General features: G+C 43.8%; 1 protein-coding gene across 6 annotated transcripts in view; it reads left to right on the top strand.

Moving 5' to 3' along the window:
* Filip1 (filamin A interacting protein 1) overlaps positions 1-13,461 on the top strand; it is a 191,258-nt gene that overhangs the window by 167,516 nt on the left and 10,281 nt on the right. For 4 of the 6 annotated variants that reach the window (XM_031345187.1, XM_031345186.1, XM_031345185.1 and 1 more), the window contains exons 5-6: positions 3,804-6,609; positions 8,198-9,041. In XM_031345187.1, coding sequence (XP_031201047.1) covers positions 3,804-6,609; positions 8,198-8,404 — 3,013 coding nt within the window. In that variant the 3' untranslated portion in view covers positions 8,405-9,041. Of the gene's footprint in view, positions 1-3,803; positions 6,610-8,197; positions 9,042-13,461 lie in introns of those variants that run through there. The other 2 variants (XM_031345190.1, XM_031345188.1) reach the window with 2 other exon arrangements.

Genomic DNA, 13,461 nt, shown 5'->3' with positions numbered 1-13,461 from the left:
AACACCCAGCTTTCTGGAAATCAAAGAGATCAAGGGTGGACAAGACTGGGAACTTGGAGTCAGATCAGAGGGATTTGCAACAATCCATCTAAAGAATGACTGAGATGGAAACTTATTTTGAAGATGGAGATGATAAGACTTACCAAGAAAATGAATGTGGGGATAGAAGAGAGAGAGAAGAATACAAAGTGCTTTTAAGTTTTGGGTCTAAATATCTGAAAAGATTGACATGAGGGATATTCATTAGGGGAAGAGTGTGAGCTCTGAGGAGACAAAGGATGAACAGTCCAGTGGATACAGCAGCTAATTGGATGACAGTGTCCATGTTAGTGAATGGATGGCTGCCAGCAGGAGGGAGATCCTGAGAGAATTTGGCAGGCCTCGTGCATTGACCTGACTTTGTATTAGTGATTGGGGTCATTTTTTTCATTGACACAATGCGAGGTATAAGCTTAAGTTTCAGGCGAAGAAAACAATCCAAAAAGTGTCTTGACAATGGCAGGGTAGATTGACTTGTTCAAGATAGAGTTAAACTAAACCATGCCTGGTAAATTTGATCTGTCCAGTCAGTATCTCTTTAAGGAATAGTATTGCTATTAAAATACAATGTTTGCTCAAAGAGATCTAGTTCAAATCTCAACTTGCCCTTCCTGATTATGTGCATTTGGATAAGTTCAATAATTCCTCTTATTTATAAAAATGGTATGAGAAATTCTCATTCAAAATGTGAATTAAGTTAAATAAAAAAGGATTCAACACACTGCATTTGAAACCTTTCTCTATGCTTTATCTAGCTATACCCTATAATATGGATAATTATATAGCATCTCTTTCTTATGTTTTTCATTACATTACATTATTTATTTGTGTGTATGTGCACTTGTACCTCTTTGTGTGCACAGCATGCATGTAGAAGGCAAAGGACAACTTTTAGCAAATGGTTTTTTTGTTTGTTTTATTTTCTTCTACCTTGTAGATTCTGAGGATTGAACTCAGATCATCAGGCTTGGTGGCAAGCACTTTTACAGATGAACCATTTATCTGTCTATCATCTATCTGCTATCTATTTATATATCTATCATCTATCTGTCTATCTATCTCTATCTATCTATCATCTATCTATCTATCTATCTATCTATCTATCTATCTATCTATCTATCTTTTATCCATCCATCCACTTTCTGTATTGAATTAACTATTGCCAAAGGTAGAAATTGTTGAGAGCATTAGTGAACTTCTTGAAATATGTTAAGATGTAGGAGTTCTCTAGAACCTCAAACATTATGTCCTTAGAAGAAGTTTTCTTGTCACCACTGCCCCCAGCTGTCTCAGAAAATGTCAGTGTCCTTTTCTTCATCTCTCTCCATGCTAGGTTCCCTGACTTCCCCTGCTTATGTGTTAGGTCACTAAGCTGGTTTGGCTTTTATAATATTTAAGTCATTCTGTTAGCCCAATAAGAGTAAATGGCCAACAAAATGCCCTTCGACATGCCAAGAGTCATTCAGCAAAGCTGCTGGAGTGTCACTCATGGCAAGCAAGCTTTTTGTTTTGTTTTATTTTAAATGGAACAATATTCTCAATAAGTTCCACTTAAAAAAAAAAAACCTCTTAGCACCATAACAATTTCTATAGTAATCATATGGGAATTGATTTTAAGTAATTTTTATAATATGTTCAAACATTTACTGTACATGGCAATGAGAGACATTTTCTATACACTTGGTTAGCAGCTAGCCTTGACATAAGCATGAAATAAGCCATTCTAAATAATAAGGCTGTAAAATATATTGAAAGAATAAAATGTACTTAAACACATGCTAGTAGTTTGTAACTTGTACCTCTTATAATAGTTTCTGAAGAATATTCCTACACTGATTTATGGTAAATGATTTTAATTTTAACTCTGCTTTATGGGAATTCAGAGATGACAGTTAACAATATCTTAAGGCCTGGAGAGATGGTGGTTCAGTAGTTTAGAGCACTTTTTGTGCAGCCATAAAGACTGAAGTTTAGATCCCTGCACCCACCCATACCTCAACCTGGGGGCCTAACTGCTGTAGCATTTTCTCTGTCCAATCACATTAGGGCCTGTGACTGGACAGGAATAGAAAGGTGGAGCTAGAGTTGGAGGAGGAAAAGGTCAGGAGAGGAGGAGGAGGGAGGTCAGCAGGAGCAGGAGGGTCGTCATCATGGATGCAGACAGTGAGGACAAACCAGACCCCACAAGGTTATACAACCAAGCAAGTTCTTACAAAATAGATCAATTGGGTTAGAATATTGTCTTTATTATTTAGTTTTAAAAGTATTGTATTGGCATCTTGTAAATTGTGATTTTATTATTACATAAATCTGATTGGATATTAAGGCCTTAAGAGCCATGTTTTACTTGCTGGATAATAGGTGCTATTTAGATGAATGATTGTGGGAGTGTGTAAAGAGTTGCATGCGAGCGAGATGTGGCTTGCTGGGAGGAAATAACAAAAATCCTCCAGAGCTCAGTATTGAGGACGAATGGTAATGGCTCAAAAACGTGGCCCGGCGGGAAAGCAAGTTTGCTGGGTGGATTCTTTTTAATAATTCCAGCAACACCTAACAAGTGTTTGTTAACCACAGCTCCAAGGAGTCTGATGCCCTGTGCACATGCTTATGCATACACAAACATGCATGCAGACACCCAACATTTAAAGAATTGCTATGTTAACTGACCAACACAAGAATGATAAATCCCTCTTCCTTTTTGAGGCTGTACATAAATCACATAGAGACAGCATATTTCTTACCTACAAAATATAATTCCTGTGGTGGCCATTTTTTTTTTTTTTTTTTTGCTTTGGTCATCATTTGAATTTCTTCTCTACTTAATCATCAATTTAAAAAATGTTTAAGTTGCAAAAGTGATCAAATCTTTGCCAGTTTTTACGTGGGTGGAAACGCTTGAGTAGAGCGGCTTTTGAATCAGAAAGCAAACTTTGCCTCCTCCTCCCCATCAGGTGATAGTTGCAGGGGTTTCTTTAGGGTTTTCTTTGTTTCTTGAGACAGGGTTTCTGTTTCTCTGTGTAGCCCTGGTTGTTCTGAAACCCCCTCTGTTGACCAGGCTGACCTCGGACTGAGAGATCCACCTGCCTCTGCCACCCAAGGGCAGGGGTTAAAGACTTGTGCCACCACACCTGACTTGCTTAGTTTCTTTCAAAGGTCCAAAATAATAAGAAGACCTGTTCTCTCTGTTCTGGTCTCTCCTTTATTTAAGTAGATTTCTCTCGTGAAGCTGGGTGGTGTGGAGGTGATAAGGAAGAATTCTGGAGGCCTGTGATGCCAGCACTGCCGCTTACTTTGTGTGTCTGTGACAGGTTATTATGCTCCCATGTCCCACTCACCGCATGAAGGTAAAGCAGCAAGACTCTTTTCATAGGCTTCCAGTTAGGAAAAAGTACACTAGCTCCCAGAGTACAGAACGTACTATATAAAGTCCTTCTTGTCGCACAAGTTAAGGTACTGTGTCACATGTTCAGCTTATGAATGTCATGCATTAAACAATACAGCAAGCAAGTCATAAAACAGAAACGAGTGCCCTCTGAGCCCTTCTCTGAGTCCTACTAGTCACTGTGCCTCTCCACGGGGAACTGCTAGCCTGACTTCTCATTAGTTTTGCTGATAGCCATTGGCAAGCCATACTATTCTGAAATTAAAAAGGGACCAGTGTGCAGCATTTTGGCTTTTTATCTAAGACTGTATTTGCTGATTACTCTCCTAACATAGAGCTTACATTTTGTTTTTGTTTGTTTGTTTGTTTGTTTGTTTTTTAGATTGAAAAAGCTCCTTGAGCAAGAAAAGGCTTACCAAGCCCGCAAAGAAAAGGAAAACGCTAAGCGGCTCAACAAACTTCGAGATGAGCTTGTGAAACTAAAGTCCTTCGCACTCATGCTGGTGGATGAGAGACAGATGCACATCGAGCAGCTGGGCCTGCAGAGTCAGAAAGTCCAGGACCTCACTCAGAAACTGAGGGAGGAGGAAGAAAAACTCAAAGCCATCACTTACAAATCCAAGGAAGACCGCCAGAAACTGCTCAAGTTAGAAGTGGACTTCGAACACAAGGCCTCGAGGTTCTCCCAGGAGCACGAAGAGATGAACGCCAAATTGGCTAATCAAGAATCTCACAACAGGCAACTTAGACTCAAACTGGTTGGCTTATCGCAGAGGATTGAGGAACTGGAAGAGACCAATAGAAGTCTTCAGAAGGCAGAGGAAGAACTTCAGGAGCTGAGAGATAAAATTGCCAAAGGGGAATGCGGGAACTCCAGTCTCATGGCGGAAGTGGAAAGTCTGCGCAAGCGTGTGCTTGAGATGGAGGGCAAGGATGAAGAGATCACTAAGACGGAGGCCCAATGCCGGGAGCTGAAGAAGAAGCTCCAAGAGGAAGAACACCACAGTAAGGAACTTAGACTAGAAGTGGAGAAGCTGCAGAAGAGGATGTCTGAACTGGAGAAGCTGGAGGAAGCCTTCAGCCGGAGTAAGTCGGAATGCACCCAGCTCCATTTGAACCTGGAGAAGGAGAAGAACCTAACCAAAGACCTGCTGAACGAGCTGGAGGTGGTCAAGAGTCGGGTTAAAGAACTCGAGTGCTCGGAGAGCAGACTGGAGAAGGCTGAGTTAAGCCTCAAAGACGACCTTACAAAGCTGAAGTCCTTCACTGTGATGTTGGTGGACGAGAGGAAAAACATGATGGAGAAAATAAAGCAAGAAGAGAGGAAAGTAGATGGGTTGAATAAAAACTTTAAAGTGGAGCAGGGGAAGGTTATGGATGTGACTGAAAAGCTAATCGAGGAAAGCAAGAAGCTTTTAAAACTCAAGTCTGAAATGGAGGAAAAAGTGTACAGTCTGACCAAGGAGAGGGATGAGCTGATGGGTAAACTGAGGAGTGAAGAAGAAAGGTCCTGTGAACTGAGCTGCAGTGTAGACTTACTAAAGAAGCGGCTGGACGGCATAGAGGAGGTGGAGAGGGAAATCAACCGAGGTAGGTCGTGCAAGGGGTCTGAGTTCACCTGCCCGGAAGACAATAAGATCAGGGAACTGACGCTTGAAATCGAGAGACTGAAGAAGCGGCTGCAGCAGCTGGAAGTGGTAGAGGGGGACTTGATGAAGACCGAGGACGAATACGACCAGTTGGAGCAGAAGTTCAGAACCGAGCAGGATAAGGCAAATTTTCTCTCTCAGCAGCTCGAGGAGATCAAGCACCAAATGGCCAAGAACAAAGCCATAGAGAAAGGGGAGGCTGTGAGCCAGGAAGCCGAGCTGCGACACAGGTTCCGGCTGGAGGAGGCTAAAAGTCGAGATTTACAAGCTGAGGTGCAGGCTCTCAAGGAGAAGATCCACGAGCTGATGAACAAGGAAGATCAGCTGTCTCAGCTCCAGGTCGACTATTCGGTCCTTCAGCAAAGATTTATGGAAGAAGAAACTAAGAACAAGAACATGGGGAGGGAGGTCCTCAACCTGACCAAAGAGCTGGAACTTTCCAAGCGCTACAGCCGGGCTCTCAGGCCGAGTGGAAATGGCCGAAGGATGGTGGATGTGCCCGTGGCCTCCACTGGAGTGCAGACTGAGGCCGTGTGCGGGGATGCTGCAGAGGAGGAGACCCCGGCTGTGTTCATCCGCAAATCCTTCCAGGAAGAAAATCACATCATGAGTAATCTTCGACAGGTAGGCCTGAAGAAACCTATGGAACGCTCCTCGGTCCTTGACAGGTATCCCCCAGCAGCGAATGAGCTCACCATGAGGAAGTCTTGGATTCCTTGGATGAGAAAGAGAGAAAACAGTCCCTCTGTCCCCCAGGAGAAAGGTCCCAGGCCAAACCAGGGTACAGGGCACCCCGGGGAGCTGGTCCTAGCACCGAAGCAGGGCCAGCCCTTGCATATCCGTGTGACACCAGATCACGAGAACAGCACTGCCACCCTGGAGATCACGAGCCCCACATCTGAAGAGTTTTTCTCTAGTACCACCGTCATTCCTACCTTAGGCAACCAGAAACCAAGGATCACCATTATTCCATCACCCAATGTCATGTCGCAGAAGCCCAAAAGTGCAGATCCTACTCTCGGCCCAGAACGAGCCATGTCCCCTGTCACGATTACTACTATTTCCAGAGAGAAGAGCCCAGAAGGTGGAAGGGGTGCGTTTGCAGACAGGCCCGCATCCCCCATCCAGATCATGACGGTGTCAACGTCTGCAGCTCCCCCTGAAATCGCTGTCTCTCCCGAGTCTCAGGAAGTGCCTATGGGAAGGACTATCCTCAAAGTCACCCCGGAAAAACAAACTGTTCCAACCCCTGTGCGGAAGTACAACTCCAACGCGAATATCATCACCACCGAAGACAATAAAATTCACATTCATCTGGGTTCTCAGTTTAAGCGATCTCCCGGGCCTGCAGCGGAAGGTGTGAGTCCGGTTATCACGGTCCGGCCTGTCAACGTGACAGCTGAGAAGGAGGTTTCTACTGGCACAGTCCTTCGCTCTCCCAGGAACCACCTCTCTTCAAGACCTGGTGCTAGCAAAGTTACCAGCACTATAACCATTACCCCGGTCACAACGTCATCCACGCGAGGAACCCAGTCAGTGGTGAGTAGAGCAGCCGGACCCAGACCCAGGGCAGAGGGCAAGCGGGGGGGGGGGGGGGGGGGGGGGGATGGAGAGACTAGCCAGCTCCTGCACAGAAAGGAAATGCCTTGCCTCTATCTGCATCCAGATGTTCCTGGAAGGTCGCCTATGCAGAAATAAGAAGGACCCTACCTAGAAGTGAAAATGCACATTCTGATAAATCGAGCCAAGTTTAAGGAAGCATTTCATGTATTCATGGAAATTTATGGAGACTCCACATAACATAGCATAACAGTCTTTTGGAAACAGTGCTATAGAATAATCACAAGGTTTAAAGTGTGATTTTTTTTTTAATGTTCAAAATGTTTTTAAAAAATCAAGCAGTCCAAAGCAGAATTAAAACTGCTTCCAGGCGTGTTTCTAGAGTGTAAGTGTTCAGTGGGGGTGATTAGGTATGGCCACAGTCATTCTTCATCCCAAAATTAAGACTGCAAGATTTTCATATTAAAATCTTTTAAACATACTGTGTGGGGAAAGCATCAGAGCTTCAATCAACCAGGGAAACAAACAAACAAACAAAAATCTTTTAAACAAAAAGTGACTCTATATGTCTAAAATCTGTATGTTACTTAACATCTTACAGAGACAATGTAAACAGGGACATACTGAAAATAGAACTGAGAACCAGGTGTGGTGGTATATGCTAGTAATTCTAGCACTGGGGAAATGGGCATGAGGGTTGCAGGTTTGAGCCCAGTTTAGACTACAGAGCAGGAGCTTGCCTCGAAAAGAAGAGGCAGCCGGAGGAAGAGTTTAAAAGATTTCACATCAGAATGCATGCAGTCAGTGGCAGACAGTGGCTCAGGGGTTCCAGTCTTCACTGTGTGTAACTAGGGCGAGAAATGTAAGAAGACTTGCTACACGTGACAGTAAGCAGTGTGATGCGTGTGAAATGCCTGGGAGATGCTGTCCACATCTGTTGAGTAGTTGGAAATCAGATCTGGGCTTCAGAAGGGATGGGCAGCTAAAGACTCTAGGGCTTGGATGCATGGAATACAAGCAAGGGGTTTCTCAGGGTAAAGGTGGAAACTTTAATAAGTGGCTGAGACTAGGGTGTGATGACGCATCTAGAAGGCAGGCAGGGCCGAAGGAACCATCAAGAGAACGAAAGGCGTCATTAGAGCTTGGGAGCATTGGTGAGACTCATAAGAGACCGGAGCAGAAGAGTACAGGGCAGGGAGGAACACTGTAAGAGGGTGGGCATGGTCAGAGTGTGGATTAAAACGGAAGTCTGAGGTCAATAACAGGTGAATAGAGCCACTTCTTTGGAAGGGCAGAATAGAAGATAGTGGTGTGTCTAAGCATTGAGGCCATCCTCTGTCATAGAGGAAGTGAACTAAAGTTTGAGAGGGAAGCTCAGCCCAGATGTTTTAAGAAAGCAGAAAGAGTAAGAGCAGTTAGATGTGGCCTCCAGTTTTCTTAGTCCTTTTCCCTGGGATGGGTTGTTGAGAATGCTCCTCTGTGGCAGGAATTAGGCTAATGCACAGGTTTAAGGCAAAACTGGGCAAACTCACCAACATGTCCCTTTTGTCTGTGTTTTCTCTTCTAGTCAGGACAAGATGGGTCATCTCAGCGGCCTACACCCACCCGCATTCCTATGTCAAAAGGTATGAAAGCTGGAAAGCCAGTAGTGGCAGCCCCAGGAGCAGGAAATCTGACCAAATTCCAGCCTCGAGCTGAGACTCAGTCTATGAAAATAGAGCTGAAGAAATCTGCAGCCAGCAGCACTGCCTCTCTTGGAGGGGGGAAGGGCTGAGGGCAGTGGCTAAGGGGGTATGTCATAAGGATGCTACTGCTGCTGTGGAACAAACCTTCCTCTGTTTGTGCCAACCCTTTACATGTACTACTAATTTAAGTTTTAAATACCTTGTTTATAAAATAACCATCTAATAGCCGTGCGGTTTTCCCGTCTATTTTGTGCATTTGTTCCAATGCAGGGGAATAGAATTAATTAGCAAAATTGCTGTTTGCTGAAAGTTTTATTGAAGATGTTGGTCCTGAGACAGGGTCTGGCCCCCCAGTTCAGTTTTACTTCTAGCATGTGGCCCCATCCAACATGGCTCATGAGTTATGAAGCCCTCAGAATCTTCACCAGAGAGATTCGGGGACCACATTACCTGCTTCCAAAGACTGGCTCCCAATTTTTCTAATTGTAAACAAAGTTTAATAGACTGAGATCTATGACTTTTTTTTTCAAAAAAAAATTTTTTTAAATAAGACAGAGTTTAACAATTGTCATTATGCACTATCAGATCAAGAGTTTGAAATATGTGATATAAGAAAAAAAATACTTCAAAGCTATTGCCAGGTCTCTAAATTTTTGAAAAAACAAAAGCCCCTAATATGACTTCAGGAAACAATTTGAACATGAAATAAAATGGAAATGAACTGTGGAATCTGAAAAAGAGAGTTTGATTTATTTGTGTGTGTTTGTTTGTGCTCTAAAAGTTGTGGCCACCTCAAACCACTCCCAGCCATCTCCTAGACAACAGCTTTGAACCAGTAGGATCAGAGTGATGCTCTCCTCAAGTATGCAATTGGTTGAAATAGTAGAGCTGTTGGAGAGAGCTGCCAAGCGGCCCTTTAAACGCTCAACAGAAATAGTGATGAATAAAAACACAGCAGAAAGCAAATGTAGACATTGTAATGCCAAGGAAAGGGTGACATCATCCATAGCCTAATTGAATTTAATATTTTCCTCGGTTAAGTGCAGATTCTATTTGCAGATGTAGAGCAGGTCATGATTTGGGGTGCGTGTGTGTGTGTGTGTGTGTGTGTGCCTGTTGGTATGTGAGGTGTGGGGAATTTATTATGACTGCCAGTTGTACTCATGTTTGAATCATTTTCTTTTTTATGCATGCTCTAATAAGCATGGAACAGAGTGTAAATGCAGAGTGCTGTGTGTCTGTGACATTAACCTTGAAAACATGGATTTTTGTGCTTCATGGTCATATAACCACAAATGAGCTCAAGGCTGGTAAACTCCCGCTTAGCATGCCACTGTCTCATGCAGGCCATGGCCATTGCCAAATTATCTGAGCCACATAGGTGAACTTTACACAACTAGAGCGACTACAGACTTGCAGATTTGGACATTTCGCAAATCACGTGGGATAGCACACACTTTGGGAATTTAAGCAAGGCAAATTGGAAAAAGAAGATGTGCTTAGTTTCCAGGGTGAGCCAGCGTGTCTCTTGGTGAAGAAGCACCTCTGCATACCTTTCTGCACCAAATGCCTTACATCCTACAGAACACGGATTGAATTGTATGCATGATGGTGGGTGTCTCTGCCTCCAATCATCTACACACATGTTAGGTAAATCTGTCACCGGCTGCTCATTGGTTCTCAGCCTTCATATTAAATATGTGATGTGTAGCAACATATGTTAACAACATATCCAGGATGCTAGATCTGGAAGGTCAAAGAAAAATAGAGATCAGCTAAGATGTGTGTATGATCCTTGGACAGATTTAAACAAGACGGTTTAAATAGAACACTGACTTGTATTTCTTTAAGAGACTTTTCTCCACTCTCATCAGTGGACAGCCGACCTTCCAAAGACGGGACAGTCATAGTTCTACTAGTGCCTATCTTGTGTACCTGAGGTGTTCAGTGTTGCTGTTCTACGGCACACTTTGTTGGAGCCATGACAGGGTCAACCGCTGTGTTCCTTTCGACTCGGCCTGCCCATCCTTTAAGTGACTTACAATCTCAGTGTCACTTGCTGGTCCTCTTGCTTTTACCCGCCCACACCACGGCTCTTATCACTTCCTCCTGGGAGAGAGCTCAGGAAGTCTTAATAGTGAATGTGCAGGGTGTTCATGTGTGGAAGTCTGGCGTAGAGCCATGTGTGCATGCACAAAGCACAACGGCTAAGAAAACTTGGCAGAACAGTACATAGTCACTTCAGAAATGACAAAATGTAACTGCGGGGGAAGTTTCTCTGTAATTTTAGAAGCAGCTGTACATTTATTGGATAGCTTTGTTTCAAAGTACACGGTTAGAGGTGGAACGCACGGGGAATTGGGGGTGGAGGATTAAATGCAGCCTGACTCCATCATCCCATTGGTAAACGTTTTTAAGATGCTACTTTATGTGCTTTTGTAGCAGCGAATGGGCTAAAAAGTTAGACTCTTTTCCGTGTTGGTAGCCCTACTGTATATGCTAAAATAAAAAGCAGTCTCATGATGACTGATGTGTACATCTGCTGCCTGGATCCTGCCGTGAGAAACTCTAAAAGATGGGACACATGTGTCATTTCCACAGAGTTCGCTGCGATAATGCTTTCTAGGAATGTGCCAGTACAATCCACACAGCTACAGAGGAGATCCTGGTCTTCTGTGCCCATGAATCAACTAACTATATTGACTGTTTCAGGGCACTATGGTGGCGACAATCTGCCACACATGGTTCCCGGTCTGCTCTGCTATGGGCCCCTGTGCAGTGTCCTTGTCACATTGATGTTGTGAGCTTCCTATCTGGGCCACTTGCTTAAACAGACTCCCTGGCTTCCTATCAGGTTTGCAGGAGGACAGGCTAATGGGTAGCAGTGGGGTCTCTCTTGAGATGCTAGCATAATTATCAAGGGTGCTAGCAGATCCCTTACTTGGTTGTTTCCAAGGATGAAATCAAGGACCAGCATTCAGGTGTATGCTAAGGAGAGTGTAATTTTGGTGATGAAACATGCCCAGGAGTACTCGATGTAAAGAAGACTTGGACTTCTCAGGAATTCAGAATACCAAGGTGTAGTGGCTATTCCTGGTTGTCAACTTGACTCTATCTGAAATGAACTGCAATCCAGAATTGGAAGGCTCACCTGGCCCTAATCTGGAGGGTGAGAGATAACAAGTTTCCGACCTGAATCTTGGCATGGAGATCTTGAGGTGTAGTGGCTACGAATCCCAGAGGATTGAGATAGAAAGATCTACAAGTTCAATCGGGGTCACCTGGGGTTAAGGGTGTGGTAACACCTTTAACCTGGGCCACACCTTTTGGTGGAGACCTATATAAGGAAGAAGGAATGCTTGCTCTTTTTTAAATTGCTTGCCTTGTGGGACTGAACAACTGCTGGATCCTCAGACTTCCATTCATAGCTGCTGCCAACCATTGTTGGGAGTGGATTGTTGGGAGCTGGACTACAGACTGTAAGTCTGCAATAAATTCCTTACTACATTGAGACTATCATAACTTCTGTGACTCTAAAGAACCCTGACTAATACACAAGGGAAGAATGAGGCTTCTGTGATGAGCAAAACCGTGGGACTATCAGTGAGAGGAGCACATGGGGCGCTGAGGGGATCCTGTGCTGGGCGGTTGTAGAACAGCATGATGCCCTAGTGTGATGTGAAGAAAAAAAAAAAAAAGGAAGAGATATGTGTCAGAGCAGAGAAGGGGGCGAGGCGTGGGAAGGAGAGAGGAGAGAGAGAAGGAGAAGGAGAGGAGAATATGAGGGTAACAAAGAGACGAGCATAGGGGAGATTTAAAAATCCCCTATGTGGAAATACCAAATGTGGTATTTCCTTTCCACATCTGCCAGGATCTCATCATTGGTTATCTCTTCATTTCTGTTCTCCCTCTCTCCCTCCTTCCTCCCCTCTCTCCTTCCATCCCTCCATCCCTCCCTCCCCTTTTCTCTCTTCAATCTTCCTCCTCCCTCTTGCCATAAGTGCCCTACAGCTGTCCTACACTCCTAGTCCCAGGTTCTCCATTTTACCTGCCATTTCTACACAAGCTATAAGTATGCTCCAGCATCTTTCAGTTTAGCAAACCTTTCCATTTATCTGAGCAGGCCTCTGCAGCTCCTGCTTTTTCCATCCATGTCTACCTATGCTCTTGACGGGGACAGTTCACATCTCCTGCCTCTGCTCTCATGCTGCACATTTATCCTTAACATTTTATAGTATTTATTTACTTATTTATTTATTTGACATTTTATAGTTTTTAGTCATGTGCACATGGGTGGGTAGGAGCACTTGAAAGTGGGTGCCCTTAGTAGGCCAGAGACATTGGGTCTTTCAAAGATGGAGCTGACAGCAGTTATGAGCTGCCAACTTAGGTGCTATGTATTAATTGACTTTCAGCACTCTGCTAAGCCATCTCTCCAACCTCAACATTTTCTTTTTAAAAAGTAAATTCATACACATTGTCTTTGTTGTTAAGTACCAAATCCATGGTAGAAGGCAATAAATAGTCATTCTTTCCCTCTGACCCAAGCTTTTCCTTGGGGACACTTTTCTCCAACTCTTACCCACTTCATCAAACATTTTTCTCCATATTTGTAAATAATGTGTTTGTACTCTAGCCTAGATTTTTAGGTATATTGTCTTCCTATTATGGTCTTGGTGGTGACCATTTAGGCTTCTAACTGTTCCCTTTTAACCATCCTCTCAACATGGCCATACCACATTATCTTTTGGATGTAGGAGTTAGATGTTTAAGTGTTTATACAACGTGTACAGTGGAAATTTGAGTATGGTTCCCTGCTGAGCCCAGTTGTACACTAGCGGTGTGTTCTCTTACCCTCAACACTTCTTCCTTGGAATAATTGCTTTAATCTTTCATCTGTTTGGGTTTTTTTATGTATCTATTTTGGTTTTCCCAAACACTCTGATCTGCCAAACACTGATCAGTAATTTTTCCGACACTTAAACACAGCAGTTTTCTATTTCCTCCCAGAGGTCTTCCTGGGTAGCCCCTACTTCCCTCAAGCTGGACTGGTTGTCCTCCAAGACTGCTGTCTAGCTGGTATGGTTTTGTCTAAACTCACCTCTCCTCTGATTGGTTCCCCTCCCCTCCCCTCCCTTCCTCTCCC

Source organism: Mastomys coucha, unplaced genomic scaffold, assembly GCF_008632895.1.
Source record: "Mastomys coucha isolate ucsf_1 unplaced genomic scaffold, UCSF_Mcou_1 pScaffold23, whole genome shotgun sequence".
Classification (NCBI taxonomy): Eukaryota; Metazoa; Chordata; class Mammalia; order Rodentia; family Muridae; genus Mastomys; species Mastomys coucha.
Note: the sequence above shows the minus strand (reverse complement) of the source record. Positions and strands in the feature narration are given on the sequence as shown.